The following is an 18,489-nucleotide window of genomic DNA, read 5'->3' as shown; positions in this document are numbered from 1 at the left end:
AAATTAACCTGTTAATTTCCAGAGTTCAATATTAGCAAACTGATTTAGTCCACAGTCAAAGTAACACAACTAATCCATGAGACCAAATATTTGCTAATGAGGGAATTGTTGCTGCTGGCTTGGAAAAGCATATTGTCAATAGCCTGCTTTTTTCTTTGTCTCTGTTCTTTGAATCCTAATGCTGCATGTCATTTCATGCTGAGATCCCCCCCCCCCCCCCCGGGGATAGAATTCCACTCAGAATAAGTATCAAAAGGTGTCTTGCATGTCTCACAGGCTTGCAAGCACAACACTACGGGGAGTTCTTGCGATCAGTGTTTGCCTGGGTTCTATGGGACGCCGTCCAGGGGGACTCCAGAGGACTGTGAGCCGTGCGCCTGCCCACTGAAAACTGCTTCCAACAAGTAAGCTGCTAACTGAAAACATTGCATGACATCTCCAGCAATATCAGACAAGCAGTGCCAGTTAGAAACAGAAAGGAATGGGGGGTGGGAAGAGAAATCAATCTGAAGGGAAGGTGTTAAAACATGACAAGAATTCCACGGTACCCTTCAGAAATGATAGCTCCTAGACGGCTAAGACAAGGAGCTGGAAATTTTCCAGTACTTTACTGAATACAAATGTCGCCCTTGGGGTTTTTTTTCTTGAAAAGGTATTTTCATGCATTGCTAATATTAGAAAATATTTTAGTGTTAACGCTCTTTATGTGAACAAAATCAATTCAGGCTGATTCTTGCACAGCTGCTAGATACTGGTAGCAATCCAGCAAGCTGCTATAGAAGCATGCTGAAAGGTTTGTGTATGCCCATTCGCTTTCCCCTAAAAGCATATTTCTCCCCAGTTCTTCATCTTTCTGAAATTTAAAAAAGCACTTTATGTTGCCTTCTTGTTGAGGAAATGGTACGCTCACCGGACAACACTCATTGTGGTGTTCTCTGTGGTGTTATCAGTAGTGACCACAATTCATGTAATAAATATGCAGAGCGTGCATTTAATGTGTATTGCTTTTAAACTGTATAGGTTGAGTATAATCCCCCAAATAATTGTTTTTTTAGTTTCAGTCCTACCTGTCACTTGGATAATGGAGGTGAAGTTATCTGTGATAAATGTCCTCCGGGTTATGCAGGACCCAAGTGTGAAAGGTATGCAACTAGAACCCTGGAAATAACAGCAAATATTGTCAATTAAATATATTTGGAAATAACAGTTTTGCTTCTCTCCTGTTTCAGAATTCTTGCTCAAAATACACATTACTTGTACCCGTGTCAGTCTCATTTCAGGAATGTGTTCCCCAAAGCTGCTTTTGGCAGAAGTGGAAACCCCACTCCCTGCTGATTTGACGTGTGTGTGTTTGTGTGTAAAAGAGAGAGAGATGGTGTCGCAAAAGGGCTAGTCCATTCATGATGGGAATAATACTGATGGTTACCATATCTGCTCATGTGTGTATACCAGAGTTTCCCAAACTTTTCATGTTGGTGACACGCTTTTCAGACATGCATCATTTCATGACACAGTAATTCAGTTTTACTAGCAAACTGGAGGACAAACTAATCCGTTTCCAGCCCTGGGAGGAGTGCAGGGAGCATTCACATGACACACCTACACACTGCAGCCGACACACTAACGTGACACACAGTTTGGAAAGCACTGGTAGGGTTGCCACATTTCAAACTGTGAAAATCCGGACAGAAAAGTTGTTGAGCATTGCTGCCATGGGCTGCCATATGTCCGGATTTTCCTGGACATTTAGCCAAGTATTGCCCGGACACTGCTGTTGAATGCAGTATTCTGGATATGTCTGGGAAATTCCGAACGTATGGCAACCCTAAGCTCTGGTCTATACACTGATGCTGCTGCAACTTACTGAGACTGGGGCAGGACAAGGCGGCAGAAAAGTTGGGGCTGTGTGGGTGCACTGTGTGGGTGCACTAACAGGAGTATTGGATTGACTCTGCCAGTTCATCAGCACAGCCCCGACCTCATTACCACCTTGCCCTGCCCCAAAGCTGTCCAGGTAAGTAGCAGCATCTCAGGGTTTGGAATGGCAGCTCTGCCCCACCACCCTGGCCACTACTGCCTGTGGCCCACCATGGGGGAAGGGCATCTGCAAAAGATTAATGCAGAGCAGTATGCTGGGGTGATTCGAAAAAGCTGAGCTAACTTTGAATGCAGTGTGCACCCAGTTATAGGGAAAACATGTAAGTGAACTTGAATATGAATTTTAAAAGGTTTGCCATGATGTTGGGTAATGTATTTCCCTTTGCCTGAATGGTTTGAAATCAAACTGCAAGAGCAAAAGAAGTGTTTTCCTGCAGACCTCACCAGAAGTGCTGAAGAGCAAGGAACAGTAAGGAGTGTGTTTTCAGGCTCTTTCCTGTTCCTTTTGCAGCCCTATCTTTACCTGCCCTGCTGCTGGTGTCATATGCCAGATATGGGGCAGGTGGGCCTAATTTGGACTGTGGTCTGGAAGTTTGCCATCATTCTAACATTTCACTATAAGTCTTGTAAGCAGTTGTAAATATATAACATTTCAATAAAATCTCATGTTTTTAAAATGAGGAATTAAAGTATGCAGGGGTGGGTGGTTTTTTTTTTTTGGTAATTTTAGAGAATATTTTGCCCCCTGCCCTCCCCATTTCTACTTTTGCCCTGGAAATCAAATTAGGTGCACATGTAGCATAACAAAGGGTGAAATTATCTTTTCAAGCAGCATAGTAAAGATCCCGTTATGTACAGTAAGTTTTGCAGTCCTGTTGTGTACTTCTCCACTAACCCTAGTTTTGCATCTGTACATGAACATGCTATGCTCTTCAGGCTTGTGATATGTTTCTAATATGTGGCTTTCTGTAACCTGACACAATTTCCAATCCCTTCTGCAGATGTGCAAATGGGTACTATGGTGATCCTTTGGTCCCTGGGCAGTCATGCGTTCCTTGTGACTGCAATGGCAATGTAGATCCCACGGAAGACGGCCACTGCAATTCCCTAACAGGAGAGTGTCTGAAGTGCATTGGGAATACTGTGGGACAACATTGTGAAAGCTGTGCTGATGGGTATTATGGGGATGCGGTGATCAGCAAAGACTGCCGTGGTGAGTAATTCCTGTTAAATCAACTGATCAAGTATTTTTGTATACGCAGGACAGTTGCTTCATGTAATGTCCTAAAAAATGCACATTAGGATTGAGGAAATCAATTGATTAATAAATAAATAGAATCACTTTACTCTTAACTGTGAACACAGTGTCTCCTCCTTTTCACAGGTGTTCCTCTGTGTTCCAGCAGAGGATCATTTTTGCAGAAGGGGGGGGGTAATATTTACTGATTCTTTCATCTCCCTCTGCTGCTTCACATGCTGCTCTACTCTCTACTTCCCCCAACCCTCCAGAGCAGATTTTTGGTGGCACACAGGCCTTTGGGAGGAATTGGTGAAAGCTGTCTCTCTGCTTTCCATTAGCAGAACAGTCCTGTGTGTCGAACTCCACCCAGGAGACATTCCTGTCAGTGGAAGCCTAGTTAGGATCCAAGCCATTTCATTGGCACCCCAATGCAAAAAATACTTGTGTTTCCTGCAATGAGAGTAGTTTCCTGCCTAATCTCTTTGTATGCATCGCCTCTAGTACTTTTGTATTGGTACAAGGACATCTCAAGAAGAGAGTGAGATAGATGTATTTCAACATGAATGGAGTCAAAACCATTTTTATTGTAGATCCCATTATTTATAACAATGAGGCAAGAGTGTTTGAGGGTTTTCCAAATGCTACATCAGTGCTGGCAATGGATTTGTCTCTGTAGTTCAAGCTGGGGCCAGTCATTTTATACAGCTCATAAAAGAGTATTTTGAATTCTGGTGCTCAGCTTTATTTTTAGAAAATTTAGTCTATTTTCCAAAGATATGTATAGATATCTGTATAGTCTGTGGGCCAATTCCCGCCTCTGCTTTTCACTGCATCTCCTTGTGAATCCCACAAAGCTGCTACTCAAATGTTGGACGACCCTCTAGAGCAGAATTGATGTAGAACAGAGTTGCAGTTGCGGGGGGGAGACACGGAATGCCCCCCTTCTTTCCTGAGTGGAAATACTTTCCTTTCACACATGGCGCTGTTTAGATCTTGGCCTTAATTTTAAGTCCAGGATCCAAAAATACAAATTTAAAATATTGATGGAAAGAATATGCAAAAGTGGGGTATAGAATCCTAAACCTCACATAGAGAAAAGTTATTCAAGTATTTTGTTAATAGCTGGTTATATTCAGCTTTTCTATTTGTGCTTTTTACACATCAGAGTGTGGGTGCCATGCGAATGGCTCCATTTCCAGTGTCTGCCATCCGAAGACTGGCTTGTGCCAATGCAAAGGAAATGTGGTGGGACTCCGATGCGATAAGTGTTTGGTAAGAAAGAAATAATAAATCTTGATGTTAGCACACATGATTTTACTTCTTTTGCTCTACTGATGTATTGGTAATTTACTCATGTTTTACTGGTGTCCCCCTAGGCAGTGCCTGTGGGTGCAATAGCACCCTTTGAAAGCCTTCCCTTTTGCCAGCAAAGGCTGTGTACCCCCCCCTCTCACTTTGCCAGCAGTTACTCTTTTGTCAATTATACTTTGACCTTAGTGTTATGGCCCTGGCCCTGTGCAGAGTTACTGAAAATCCGGTCTTTTCTTTTCAGTCAGATATAAAGAGACAGACAGAAGATACCATGCTCTATTTATACTCCAGTTGGTGGTGGTAACCTGCATGCTGTCTTGAGACATGGGCTGAATCATAGTACAGTCATACCTCGGGTTACAGCCGCTTCAGGTTGCGTTTTTTTGGGTTGCAGACCGCCAAAACCCGAAAGTACCGGAACGGGTAACTTCCGGGTTTCAGCGCTCGCGCATGCGCAAAAACACCAAAATCAACCCATGCGTGCGCAGATGCGTGTTGCGAACGTGCATCCTGCACAGATCACGTTCGCAACCCGAGCTTCCACTGTAGTCATAATGCTTTAACCCTGTGCTGAACTTGGTTACCTCAGCAATTTTTAGATTTGGGCTAATAGCTCCAAATATATGTCTTAAAACATGTGTAACTGATGTGGATTGTAGTATTTGACATTGATGAGAAGTGAAAAAGTTGAACTTTTTTTTCATTTACTTGTGCTGCATGGTTATTCAATGGTAAGTAATGTTGGGATGTATTCATATGCTAATAGATTCTTGACAAACAAAACTGCCGCCCCCACCCCATCCCACCCTGCCCCCATTTTTATTTTTGTGAACTTTTGCATTTAAGGAGTTTCATCTAGGAAACTGGATGTGTATTTCAAAAGCCTTTCTAAAATAACAATATTTGCTTTTCCTATATATTCTCCAAAGGCTTCTGATGGGCACAGTAGAACCCATAAGTTCTATGTGGTGGGGGAAATGTGAGCTGGGTGCTGTTTCCGAACACACTGCCTAGCAGAAAGGCACTATTTTTATGCAGGCCAAAGAGCAGGAATGGATTGCATTCAGCGATGAAAAAGAAAACAAGAGAGGAATTGTTTTTGTTTCAGGGAACTATGAAATATTGCTGAAACACTTTTCTTTTCTCTGTGACAGCTTGGATATTACGGCCTAAGTAGCGGACTTGGCTGCCGTCCCTGCAACTGCAGTAAAGCTGGCTCAACTGCTGAGGACTGTAATGATGAAGGACAATGTCTCTGTGTGCCAGGAGTGGCTGGGGAGAAGTGTGATCGTTGCGCTCATGGCTTTTATGCATTCCGGGACGGTGGCTGCACACGTAAATTATAGCCCATAATCTGGTCATGGCAGTTTCTTAAACTCTTACGAATTTTCTTTTAACAAAATGCTTTGTGCTGCACCATGGGAAACGTCAGTTGTGAGCCTCTTTAGCATTTATTTATTTGTAAAGCCTGGTCAGCAGAGTGATATCAAAGCATTTCTCATCAAGTTTTGTCTGCAACGGGAATCCAATTAATCCAACTATTGGAATAAGGATTTGGGTTTATGAAAATGGTTCCTGTGCCAATTTTCCCTTTTGCCATTTGGTGTGGGGATTATAGGAGGTGTGTTGGTAATAATCTTGCTTTTACTATTGACTCGATCTGTGAAGAATTTTGAGCTCTGTGTGCATATTTTTTTAATGTAGTTCTCAGTAGTCATGTCAAAGTTGGCCCTTGAATGTTCCAACATGAAAAAAGCATTAGATAAAAAATGGTGACCCAATAGAGAGGCAACCAAATGAGATGTTGAACGGATACACCCAGTACTTTTTTCTGGGGGGGGGGAAACACAGGGGTACGCATACCCCTAAACATTTTGTGACTCTTAAGTTTGGCCTCATTGAGGGGCAGTATTTCAATATGAGTAGGAAAATGAGAGCACCCCTAAACATTTTTTTAAGAAAAAAAAAAAGGACTGGTTACATCTAAGACACAACAGTGTACCTTGGATAATACCAGTGTACAGTCCAGTTCAGACATTGGAAAGGACTTTGTTTATGAGCTACTTCCTTCCTTATGAGTAAACTCACAGGTGGAGCCCACCTAAAGCAGAGATGGACCTGATGCTACAGCACTGCTACTAGCACTGCTATTAGTCTACCAGCACTGACAAAATGGGTTACTTGCTCCCTGTCTTCTTCCTGTAGCTTGCAATTGTGCTCATACACATGATGTTTGTGATGGAGATTCTGGAAGATGCATCTGCCCCCCTCATACTGAAGGAGAAAAATGTGAACTATGTGAGGAGAACTTCTGGGGTCTTGATCCAGAGAATGGGTGCAAGGTAATGTTGTGCTTGTTAGGAAACTTTTAAAAAACAAAGCTTAAAAAAAATATTTCACAAGATAGCACATTGAATTTGTGGTATTTAAACACTACAAATTAGGTCAGCTTCTGCTATATTAGCTTTTGCTAATGCTGGTAAAAAGAAACTTTTTCTTCTTCCTGCCCTATGTTTTGATGTATGTAGAACAATATATGTCCCCTTTATTGACATAATCATAATAAATGAGGTTTATGTCATTTAACCATGAATCAAGGTAAACATCTGTAAGAATTCCACAGTATATAACAGTTTCTTTCACTTAATCAATCCAGCTTCACTAATGAGAGCCATATTGGGTGGATGATTTAAATTGTTACTAGAAAGATACATTGTCTTTGAGAGGACAAGGAATTTCCCCGAGTTTGAGTCTTTTTCTGGTTGTGGAAAAAGAAATACCATTCAGCAATTCATTAATAAAAAACTGGCTCATACAGCCTTGGATTCTATATTCTCAAAATATTTATAACCTGAAGCCTAAGCAGTCTATTTCTAAGAAGCCAGTATGAAGCAGAAAGCTAGAATTTGTCCACCAAGGGAGATCACCTTTATCATAACAATGTGTTTCATTTAAAAAAACAAAAAGAAGAAGAAGCCAAAACCAGGTTGCATGGCTCTAGAACAATTTGACTAGTTCCATATTTTCACATGGGAACGCTCAGATTTGACGTCTGCTAGGAGCTTATAGCTGCAAGTATAGGGGGAAAATGTGACAAGCACATTGTAAGTGGTAGACAAAGAAGGTATAATAAGGAATTAGATGCAGTATGCAAACTGCAAACCAGTGAGCTGTGACTTCAATAAGCTCTTCATTAGGTGAAAAGAACCCATTAATACACTTTCAAGGGATTATCTACTCTACAGATGTAAGATTTAACACCCTTTCCTCTGTCCAGAGGACTATGGAAGTGGTAATTATGCAAGGAGAACCAGGGATCTTTCACAAAGTATGATCAGAACCTTTTCTAAACTACAATTTCCAGATTATTTTTTTTAAGAGAAGAGCAGCAGTTCAGCTAATAAAAACAGCAATAGACTCAAAGCTTATTTAAAGCTTATCTTAAGATATTGGTGGAACACTGATAAAGAGGAAGATGATTTAACTTGCTGAGGTAGGGAGTCCCACATATGGAGTGTTGTGAGAGTCCTCTGCCTCCTTTTTCTTGCTTCATGGCCAAGTAATTTGTTGTTTAGATGGGTTATTTTTTTAAAGGTATTGTAATGGTGATGTCTCGTATTGGATCAATTCTAGTTGTTTAATGGTCTCTTGCAAACCGATATTATCTACTATGGGGAAATATAATTTAGTGCTCAGATGATAAATCTTTTGAGAATGTTGGGTAAAGTATTCAATTTCTAAAGTTGGACTTTCCTCCACAGAAAATTGCTGGCAAGTTTTAATGTCTGTCAAAAGTTTTTAGTTTCTGAACTTCATGACCTTTGCAAGATTCACATATCTCTTGTCCTGTTTTCTTCTAAGGCCTGCAATTGCAGTGATATAGGTTCAGTCAGTCTCCAGTGTGACCAGCTGACTGCTCAATGTCAGTGTAAGAATGGATATGGAGGAGACGGCTGCGCTATCTGTGCTTTGGGGTATAGAGACTACCCAGATTGCATTCCTTGTGATTGTGACTTGCGTGGCAGCAAAGTAGACATGTGTGATCAAAATCAAGGAATCTGCAACTGTGAAGAGGAAACTGGTGCATGTGTCTGCAAGGTAGCATGAAACCTTTGCCTGGTTATTATTTTTCTTTGTGCGTTTTTCTTTGCCTATAATACAATAATAGTCACTTACACATGATCAGATATCAACTAGTGTTTTCTGGAAAAAAAACTGTTCAGTCCAGTGTTCAAGCCTTACTGGCGTTAACAATCTATTTCTTTGTCAGGAGAATGTGATTGGATTGCATTGCAGTGAATGCAAACCTGGGACGTTTGCTCTTCATGCCACCAATGCTTTGGGATGCATTTCATGCTTTTGCTCTGGGATGTCGGAGTTGTGTTCAGAAGTAGAAGACCATGTGAGAGTTCCAGTGAGTAAAGCAGTTTCGCCCTTTGTGCATGGTTTTCAGTTGCATTTGAACCTTGTTTTGTCATAATTTGATCTGCACGCAGCTTGATCTCGTATTTGATCCCAGTGACTGCAAGAACAGCAGAGAGCTGGGAAGAGGCTTTAAAACCATGTGCCATTGTCACCTTTATTGGACATCCAGATAGCATCAGATGAGTTAGTTGATTTGTATCTGTTGTAAACAGTCTTGGAGATAATTTGATTGGCGGGTGGGATACAAAAGTTTGTAATAAACAAATAAAATATTACTAGCATTTGTTTACATCTCCTTGTCAATGAAGTTTGGATTGGATTGAGCTCTAGTAATCCTAGGGCCATAGTACAACCCTAAAGCTCTGCCACACCATGATAATCATGCAAAGAAGGTCTTCGCTACCTTTTATTCCTCTGCTGCTGTGGCTGCTTCTCCCTCACTGCCTTGCTTTGACATGACCTGTGAACTATACATGGGAAAGCCAGTGATGCATTCATATACTGCCATTCAGCTTTATGAAACTACTTCATAGTAATACAGGAATATAACACTTTAAAAAAAAAAAAAACAAATTTCCTTCAAAATTTCAAAGTTATAGTGTGTATGCTTTATTTACTTGAAAACAGATGATTTGAAATCTTGCTTACCTAGAAATGATATAGTGCATTTTACAAAGAGGTATGACCTATTAGTCTGGCATTTCAGGTCACCCTGTCTCTGCAGCAGACGGTTCTGTATGTGGTTTCTCACAGTAACCTCACTGGAACCAGTGAAGGTGTATTTTCCCAGTTCCCTGATATCTTAATGGATGTCAAAGCAGTCCGACAACACTTGAATACAGAACCTTTTTACTGGAAATTGCCGGATCAGTTCCAGGGAGACCAGGTAAGCATATGAGTTATTTTTAGGGTCGGACCTAGACATTCTTTGAGTACTCCCATTGAAATAGTTGTGACTGATGTAACCCCCTTAGGGCCCATTGATTTCAATAGTTCTGCTCTAACTATGAATAAATCTGGATTTGACTGTGTTTCTATATATTCTGGGGGTGGGGACATGAGAAGGACTGCTACCTTCTAAGAACTTGGAAGAGAGACAAAAATAAATATATATTTTTAAAAATCAGTGTGCATAATTTTAGTATTCATTCACTTCTTATTTCTAAATGCATGTTAAAGCAAAAGTATTTTCTGTAGCATATTTAGATTCTGTGCTAGATTTGAGCCTGCTTGCAGAATAATAGTGAAAGGACTTTTTCATATAGCACTTACTTACTGTAGTTTATGGAATTCAGTGCCACACAATGTGGCCACTATTTTAGATGACTTTTAAAGTAAATTAGGCAAATTTACAACTGAGATCCTTACCAATGTTTACATTGATTGTCCAATGGAACCTCTCTGTGTTATAAGGTAATATACCCCAGAATACCAGCTATTGGGGAGCCATAGTGGAAGAGAACTATTAACTTCATGCCCTGTTCAAGAAGAGCTGAAGAGCTTGTGGTTGGCTGCTGCTGAAAAGAAGATTCTGGCTTTGATCAACCTGTGCTCTTTTTTTTGTTAACACAGTCAAGGTCTTGCAAGGACCTGTGTACTGGCAATATCAACATTCCCAAACTTTATTTAAATTCGTTTCCAGAAAATCTGTGTTGTGAAGTATTTTGCTTTCATTTTGCAATCTCAGCTCTTGCAAAGTTTCCATTAAATTCCAAGATGCGAAAAAATCATCCGAATCAAGGTAGTCTCAATATCGGACTACTTCGATATCGGACTAAGGATGAGGAGCTGCTGAGTTTCAATTAAACTTTTTCCTCCTCCTGATCTAGATTTCAGTTAAAATCATCAGAGAAAATAAAAGTGTAATGATTTATCATCCAAACAGCTCATGGCATATGGTGGAAAATTGAAATACTCAGTAGCTTTTTATGCTTTGGATGGCGTTGGAACCTCAAACCTTGAACCACAAATCTTAATGAAAGGGGGTCGCACCAGTAAACAAGTCATCTGTGTGGAAATTCCTGCTCCAGAGAATGGAGTAAGACAAGATGAAGAAATAGAAATGATAGAGGTGAGTTTAAAACATTTCAATTAGATGAGCTAGAGGCTTTGCCTGCGAGAAAGTCTTTTTTCTTGTACTACTTTGGAACTCCCTCAACATTTGTCTTGGGACCATTTTGCTCAAGCAAGATGTAATGTCTCTTCATATAGATCTGGGAAGGAGTCTTAGATGCCTGTTAAAATTCCACACATATTGTGGAAACATGTTAATCCTAGATCAAGGCTTTGTTTGAAAACATTATAGATACTATTGGATGAAAACAGATAACAGCAGCAATGCAGAGATTTTGCTTGGTGTACACTGCATTTGAGGCTGTTTTAATACATCTCCAGACTGGGTTGTGCACCATTTGAAGATATAGGCTGGGTTCACAAGTAACACTGAGCCATGGTTGACATGAGCCAAGGTTTATACAAACTATGGTTTTCAAATTCAGGCATAGCACAATATTGCAACATAGGGATGGGCTACAGTGTAATTTTATGTTGCTCGCACAGTCTGTAAACATTCCCCTGCCATATCAGAGTGCATGTGAAGACAATTTAAGAGCTTAAGTGTTTTGGCTTCTGCCTGGAACCAAATTCATTGGTTGTGGAAGTGCCTAGTTGCTCTCTTCTTTCATTGCAAAACTAATACCATCAACCAACATTGTAACATTAGGTGTTCGCAAGTGATGCAAATTTATTTATTTTTCTTTAGAGTTCCTGGAAATATTTTAATTCAGTGTCTGATGAATCTGTTTCACATTCTGACTTCATGTCAGTGCTGAGCAATGTTGAGTACATCTTGATAAAGGCATCGTATGGTCAAGGGTTACAACAAAGCAGGTAAACCTCTGCTAACTAGGGGCTCTTAACTTTGATAAAATGTGAGTAAGGTAGTAAGCATGTCTTGATATGAGTGATACTCAAGGGCCACTTTACTCAAAAACCCCTGAAAATCATAGTACCTTACAGAACAAGCCTTCAGTACAGCCTCTTGAAGCGGAAAACTGGTAGTGTCCCAGTGCATGTGGGAAACTGCTTGTACTTGGTGAAACACTCTTTGGTTCTAGTCTTTTATGTTTTTTTAGGAAACTAAGGGTTAAATTAGTAGGACTCAGATTATTAGTGCATATTTGAGAGATTACCTGCATAGTCAAGATATAAATGGCAATACCTAAGGCAGGCTGTTTTTAAAAGCACTGAACTGGGCTCCAAACCAAATTTTGTGATTGAAGCATACCCCTAGTAAACAGTCAAATTGCAGGTTCTGTTTCCTAAATGAACATCACTGCATCATTTTTGTTTTGATTTTTGTTTTATGTAATTATCTCTTAGAATCTCAAATGTCTCTTTGGAAATTGCTATGAAAGCTGACGAGATGCCCTTGATTAAGGAAGTTGCTCATCTCATTGAGAAATGTATATGCCCTGAAGGTTATGCAGGCCTCTCATGCCAGGTATGTTACTTGCTGGGGCGTCTTAAAATATCTTCTGAACAAGCAAAAGTTCAGTTGCCGTTTAAAAGCATGTTCAACTCTTTTACAATGTAGGACTGTGCACAAGGATACTACAGAGAGAAACAATATGTGGACAAGTCTGCAAACTTTAAAGCCTTCCCCTCATTCATTCCACCTTGCGTGCCATGCAGATGCAACAACCACAGTGATGTTTGCAACCAAGAAACAGGACAGTGTTTGGTATGTGGACTTACTAGGGCTAGGCTGGGTTTTGTCACAGTATCAATAACTTAACAACTCGGGGGGGCGGGGAGAGAAAATTCCAAAGAATGAAAGTTCATGAAAATCCTATTCAGTTCCCAAATTGAAAATGTGAAGTATTTTTTTACACTTGGATAGTATACATTTCGACGGAAGCTGCACACTGCTTTGGATTAATCGGTGGGTAATCAGAGACATGTTTTTATTTCATTTAAGTATTTACTTAAGGTCTGTAAACAACAACAAGGAACAATTTAACACACACACCCATTTTTGCAGCACTGGAGGATGGGGTTGGCAGTGTAATGGTTGTGCTTAACAAATTAAACTTCACTGATAAAGTAAGGCCCTCTGAATTCAGTGTTTTAGCATTGCAGCGTTAACAAAAAAAGCTTTAATTACAGTTTATAAAAATTAACATAGGCTAGTCACGAGTAGGGGTGACTTGAATTGGCTTGAGGGACTTGGGAGGTATTGGGACTGCATTTTGGAATACCTTTGGCAAAGTGGGGGCATACCTGTTCCTCTCTTGCAGGGATATTAGGGCCTGAGATGGAATGTTCCTGTTCCTTATACCTTGCTGTTTTTCTAGATTTCAGCCTCTTTTCTTTTCCCACCAAAGTTAAATGTGCTCCGTTGAATTTTCTGCTTTCATCTTAAACTTCCTGATTTTGCCTGCTAGGACTGCAGAGATAATACAGCTGGTGACCAGTGCAATGTTTGTGCTCCAGGCTATTACGGCAAGGTGATTGGATCTGTCAATGATTGTTCTCCGTGTGCATGTCCAAGAATGAGCCCAGGGAGGTAACTAAAAATTAACTTTGATGTTTTTAATAATTACTATTGTTATACTTACTGTTTCCAGGTAGTACTGTAGCAAGATAGAGGCTGTATTTCTAGGAATTTTTCATTTATCTGTTGGTTTGTTTTTAAATCCGTGAGCTAAGAGATTCCATTGTCAGGGTAGCTTGAAAAGTAATGGTGATAGATGATGAAATGGCTAATCCAGAGCAGTAGCTTTCCACTGAACATTCTTTGTGAATTGTGTCTATGGGTGCTTCCATACAGAAGCTCGATACTGCAAAAGGATCGCTGAAATATCATAAATGGATTGTTGGATGCAGGTTTTCTTTTCTTTTTCCTTTCCTTTTCCCTTTTAGTTTACTAGGTTTCGACCAGAAAGGATAGTTTGGATATAATGGTAAAATCATGGACTGATATTTTGATGCCAGCGGTGCCTTGTGGAACTGCAAAAACTTGTGCGCATGGGGAGCGCAGATTCCACAATACACATCCATTTGGAAGCACCCTATATCCAACTGAGAGCCGGTTCATACAATCAGTGGTGTGCATTCAATGCTGCAATAAGCAGTTATACCATCAGAGAAAGGGAGGTTTGGATTTCCGCATCGTATGCCCCTCCCCCTCCCCCAATCTTCTCTGGAGGGTTGGAGGAACCCACAGAACAGATTGAGCGGGGAGCGGGGAGGAAGTCCCATTGCACAAGCAGAAATCCTTGCCCCCAACAAGATGGTTACTTTCACCCTCTATTGCATACAAACCAGTAGAAACACACATTCCTGTGTGAATAGATTTTTTGTGGGTATATATGAATTCTTTCTAAAACTTGCTCTTTTTATTTCTTTCTCCAAGCTTTAGTTCCACATGCATTATGAAAGGTGTGAGTGATTTCTACTGCAATGCTTGCATCACTGGATATGAAGGGCAATACTGTGAAAGGTGAGGGATATGCAGAACCATCAAGAGGCTTCCACTGTGGGTTGGCAGCTTTGAGTTCCAGAAATTGGGTAGATTGCCCGTTCTATAGGATCTGCACTGGGTGCCTCCGAACCAAGTTAAAAGTATGACTGGTAACTTATAAAGTCCTCAGACAACTTGGGACTTGAGATAATGGCTCTGCCCATGTGTTAAGATTTTCATGGTCTAGTTACCAGGTGAGATAATATTGCTCAATGATATGAGTTAGGACCTTCTCTGTGGTGATGCCCTGACTATGGGATGCCCCTCCCCCTGAGAGATGGTTTGTGCCAATGTTACTTGCTTTTTGGCGCCAGCTAAAATCACATCTCTTTGCCCAAGCTTTTGCTGGAGTCTGATATAGTAATATGGCCTGTCGTTGAGCGAGGGCCCTCCTGCAGCCATAGTGATATATTTTTAAGCATTTTATATGGTGTTTTAACATCAGCATCGCATGTTGCTGTTAAATTGTATTGCATTGTTATAGGTTGCAACCCACCTTGGGATTGTGTGTTGATGAAGGGTGTGTGCTGAAAACTGAAGAAACAAAATAAACCAAATAAATAAATGAACCTCTGTTTCCCTCTAGGTGTTCTCCAGGTTATTATGGCAATCCTAAAGCACCTGGTGGCCACTGTCAGCAGTGTCAGTGCAACCCAAACGGTTCTGTTCACAATAATTGTGATCATATCTCTGGGCAATGCATCTGCAAACAAGGTGTAACAGGGCAGCTGTGTGATGAGTGTGAAGCAAGGCACATTCTCGTGGAAAATGAATGTGTTGGTAAGTGTCCCCCTTTCTTTCTTTCTTTCTTTCTTTTTTTTTTTTTTTTTGCTTTGATGTGTTAATAATACTGGCAACTTCTAATTTAGGCGCATCTGAATGATGAGTGATCACGCAAGCGTTCACAGCACCAAACCCAGAAGTAGCCTCCAAACATCATAAAGATGTTATGAAAAGGGGCGGGGTGCTAGAAGGGGGTGGAGTGGGCTTAGGCACGCTCCGTCGATGCATATGGTGGTCCAGAAAAGAACAAGGATTTCCTGTAGACATGAGGTGGTGTTTGTTGATACTGCATGTGATGGGATGATGAGCTGCCTGTGCGTAAAATCCTAGTCCCTCAGAGTTTGGTTAAGTCCGCAAACCTCTGTCTATAACGGAGCCCCTTAAGCATGGCTCCGTCAGTCGCTAGCAGAATCCGACAGTGGGCGCTTACGGAATCTCTTCCAGCATAAAAGCTCCTTAACGGAAACGCGTCTTCTGGACTCTCAGCGCGACAGTTTCCGGCGAGGAGTGGGTGTCCCTATAGGAGGTCCTGAAACCTCCCCACTGTTTTCGCTGGAAGTGTCTCTGAGCCATCCCTCCGACTCACTTTCCCTCGGAGCCCCTTCTCTTCCCCTGCTGGTTCCCTCTTCAGCTGCTAAGTCTCTCTCAACCTCTGTGAGCCCTTCCACCTCCTGTCCTTCCGATGGCAGTTCCCTGACACTGCATGTAGATACTATGGTTACATAAGACTGCATTCCTAAGCACACTCACTCAGAAATAAGCTCTGTTGGAATGAGTGGAACTTACTTGTTCGGTGGTATCCAGTTTTGTGTATTCAACTAAAATTTAATATTTTTTTGAAATGGTTTCTTCAGCTTGTGATGACGACTGCACAGGATTGTTGTTAAATGATTTGGACAAACTAGATGAAGCCATGCTTTTGGTAAACCTTACTGGCCCTGTCCTGGTGCCCTATGGGATACTTGCAGACTTGGAAAATGCCACAAAGCATTTAAAGGTATGTAAGGTGTTGCTTAGCTTCTGGGTTGGGTTAGCTGCGCATATAGTCATTTTTATTTCCGTTTATCAAGAAGTTTTTGTGACCATATAGGCATTTTGGAATGCTCTGGAAGCATTAATAGAACATAAGCGCTATTAAGGTAGTGGTCTACATTAAAATTCATGGCCAGTAGATACATGTTCTTTGTTTATCATTCCTAGTCGTGAACACTGAGCTGAATATATTTGAGTACATAATATTCTTTTTTCTTCTAGGAATCTTTTTGGACTAAGAAAGAACCAACCTCCTCAACGGAAATCATGAATGACCATCTTGTAACCCTTTCAGGTGATACAGACCAGCTGCACAGAGAGGTAGGAGTCTTACTTGTTTATTCCCAAAGATATTTCAATAGACTTATTTCAAAATGATCTACAGAAGTTTCCCATGGGATTTACTTAGGTTGGTTTATAAATCAAAGTCACTACAGTGAATTGGGTCTGCTAGACTATGGGTACAAGTGGCAGCTGGGCAGAGCAGTTCTAAGTCCTGGTTAAGTGTAGCAGTATCAGGTCAACCACTGCCTGAAGCCGTTTAATAATAATATAATAATAATTTATTATTTATACCCCAGCCATCTGGCTGGGTCCCCCCAGCCACTCTGGGCAGCTTCCAACAAAACACTAAAATACAATAACCTATTAAACATTAAAAGCTTCCCTAAACGGGGCTGCCTTTAGATGTCTTCTAAAAGTTTGGTAGTTATTTTTCTCTTTGACATCTGGTGAGAGGGCATTCCACAGGGCAGGCGCCACTACCGAGAAGGCCCTCTGCCTGGTTCCCTGTAACTTGGCTTCTCGCAGCGAGGGAACTGCCAGAAGGCGCTGGACCTCAGTATCCGGGCAGAACGATGGAGGTGGAGACGCTCCTTCAGGTCCCACTAACTAACTGGCCCACTAACTAAAGCAGGAGGTGTGGTGTGTGGTTGTGTGTGGTTTTTGTCATCCAGATTGGCATAGCCGCAGAGTCCAGGTTGGGTGCCTCTCTGAGGAACATAGCTGTCAACTTTTCCCTTTTCTTGTGAGGAATCCTATTCGGAATAAGGGAATTTCCCTTTAAAAAGGGGGAAAGTTGACAGCTATGCTGAGGAATGGTATGGCCTTGGATCCAATGGGTCTATGACTGGCTCTGTTCTGTCACTGCTCCACCGTGTAACATCCCATTTTAGGGCCCTACACTAGCTACCACTGCCAGAAACAGGACAAACAGCAGGTCACATCTGCTGCGCCTAATGCAGCCATGGCAGGTGCTTCAGTTGAGCCTCCATCAGAAGTTTGTGGAGGCCAGAAGACAGAAACACCCACTGCATCATAAACCCCTCCAGCGGCAAGAATGAGGGGATTAGGATTCTAGCCTTAGATATTTTTTTTTTACCCAGAAAATACTAAACTGCTTTGCCATTACTATAGGTTTTCCCTCATAGATTCGGGATCGTTTCATTACCAGCTATGCCCTTTCTAAATTATAGCACTAAATACTTGAAATAATTGATCATTTGATTCTGTCAGGATTTACTATGACCAATAGTAGTGACATGTTGATAATTCTCTTGGATATATGATTGGCTTTTGCTGATCCTTTTATTCTTCCTGCAAGATCTGGTTAATAGAAACCAGTTAATCTGAAAAAAATATCAAATAAATACATTTCATAAAGTAATGTTAGTTTCCTGTATGAGTCAGTATGAATTCGAGATGCGCTCTTCATTCTTTGGTTCAGCCATTGAAGCCACTATTCTAACAGCAACTGAAATAAACTCACAATTTGCTTTTATGCTAGCTAACTAGGATATTAGAAAGAGGAGGGCTTCTCCATGATGCTGCAGAAAGGACCTTGAACAAGAGCCGAGAATTGGCTATATTTATCGACACATTACAGGCAACTGTTAAAGGTAAAATTCTTGATGGCAGGCTATAGTAATTATGTTTCTGAAATACAAATATTATTTGTGAAAATCATTTATAAAGATAAAATATATGTGGTGCATTTGTACAAAGTACTAAAACAGTTCTTCTTTTGTAACTTACTTTTTCTTCCATCTAGTACTTGGGGAAGTGGCAGCATCCCTTAATGAAACATTAGGTATGGATTTCCCTTTGTCAAACAGGACATTTCAAGAACTGGAAGATGAGATCCCCGTCATGTTGGATGTAATGCGTGGAAGATATTTCAAGCAGATGTACCAAGACAGTAATCTTGAGTTAAAGTAAGCCAACTGGTGTTTCTGATCATGCTTCTATTAACATATGCAATGAACATATAGAGAAGTATATCTAAAATGTTTTTAAA

General features: G+C 40.9%; 1 protein-coding gene across 2 annotated transcripts in view; it reads left to right on the top strand.

The window, feature by feature from the left end:
• Positions 1-18,489, top strand: part of LAMA1 (laminin subunit alpha 1) — a 91,803-nt gene that overhangs the window by 40,152 nt on the left and 33,162 nt on the right. For both annotated transcript variants that reach the window (XM_077933139.1, XM_077933141.1), the window contains 20 exons: positions 277-404; positions 1,056-1,142; positions 2,880-3,091; positions 4,284-4,390; positions 5,584-5,764; positions 6,635-6,771; positions 8,291-8,527; positions 8,700-8,843; positions 9,561-9,740; positions 10,740-10,925; positions 11,616-11,743; positions 12,236-12,356; positions 12,450-12,596; positions 13,300-13,421; positions 14,271-14,357; positions 14,965-15,158; positions 16,016-16,158; positions 16,416-16,514; positions 17,980-18,091; positions 18,244-18,406. In XM_077933139.1, the coding sequence (XP_077789265.1) occupies positions 277-404; positions 1,056-1,142; positions 2,880-3,091; positions 4,284-4,390; positions 5,584-5,764; positions 6,635-6,771; positions 8,291-8,527; positions 8,700-8,843; positions 9,561-9,740; positions 10,740-10,925; positions 11,616-11,743; positions 12,236-12,356; positions 12,450-12,596; positions 13,300-13,421; positions 14,271-14,357; positions 14,965-15,158; positions 16,016-16,158; positions 16,416-16,514; positions 17,980-18,091; positions 18,244-18,406 (2,915 nt within the window). The remainder of the gene's footprint in view (positions 1-276; positions 405-1,055; positions 1,143-2,879; positions 3,092-4,283; positions 4,391-5,583; positions 5,765-6,634; positions 6,772-8,290; positions 8,528-8,699; positions 8,844-9,560; positions 9,741-10,739; positions 10,926-11,615; positions 11,744-12,235; positions 12,357-12,449; positions 12,597-13,299; positions 13,422-14,270; positions 14,358-14,964; positions 15,159-16,015; positions 16,159-16,415; positions 16,515-17,979; positions 18,092-18,243; positions 18,407-18,489) is intronic.

Source organism: Podarcis muralis, chromosome 8, assembly GCF_964188315.1.
Source record: "Podarcis muralis chromosome 8, rPodMur119.hap1.1, whole genome shotgun sequence".
Taxonomy (NCBI): domain Eukaryota; kingdom Metazoa; phylum Chordata; class Lepidosauria; order Squamata; family Lacertidae; genus Podarcis; species Podarcis muralis.
Note: the sequence above shows the minus strand (reverse complement) of the source record. Positions and strands in the feature narration are given on the sequence as shown.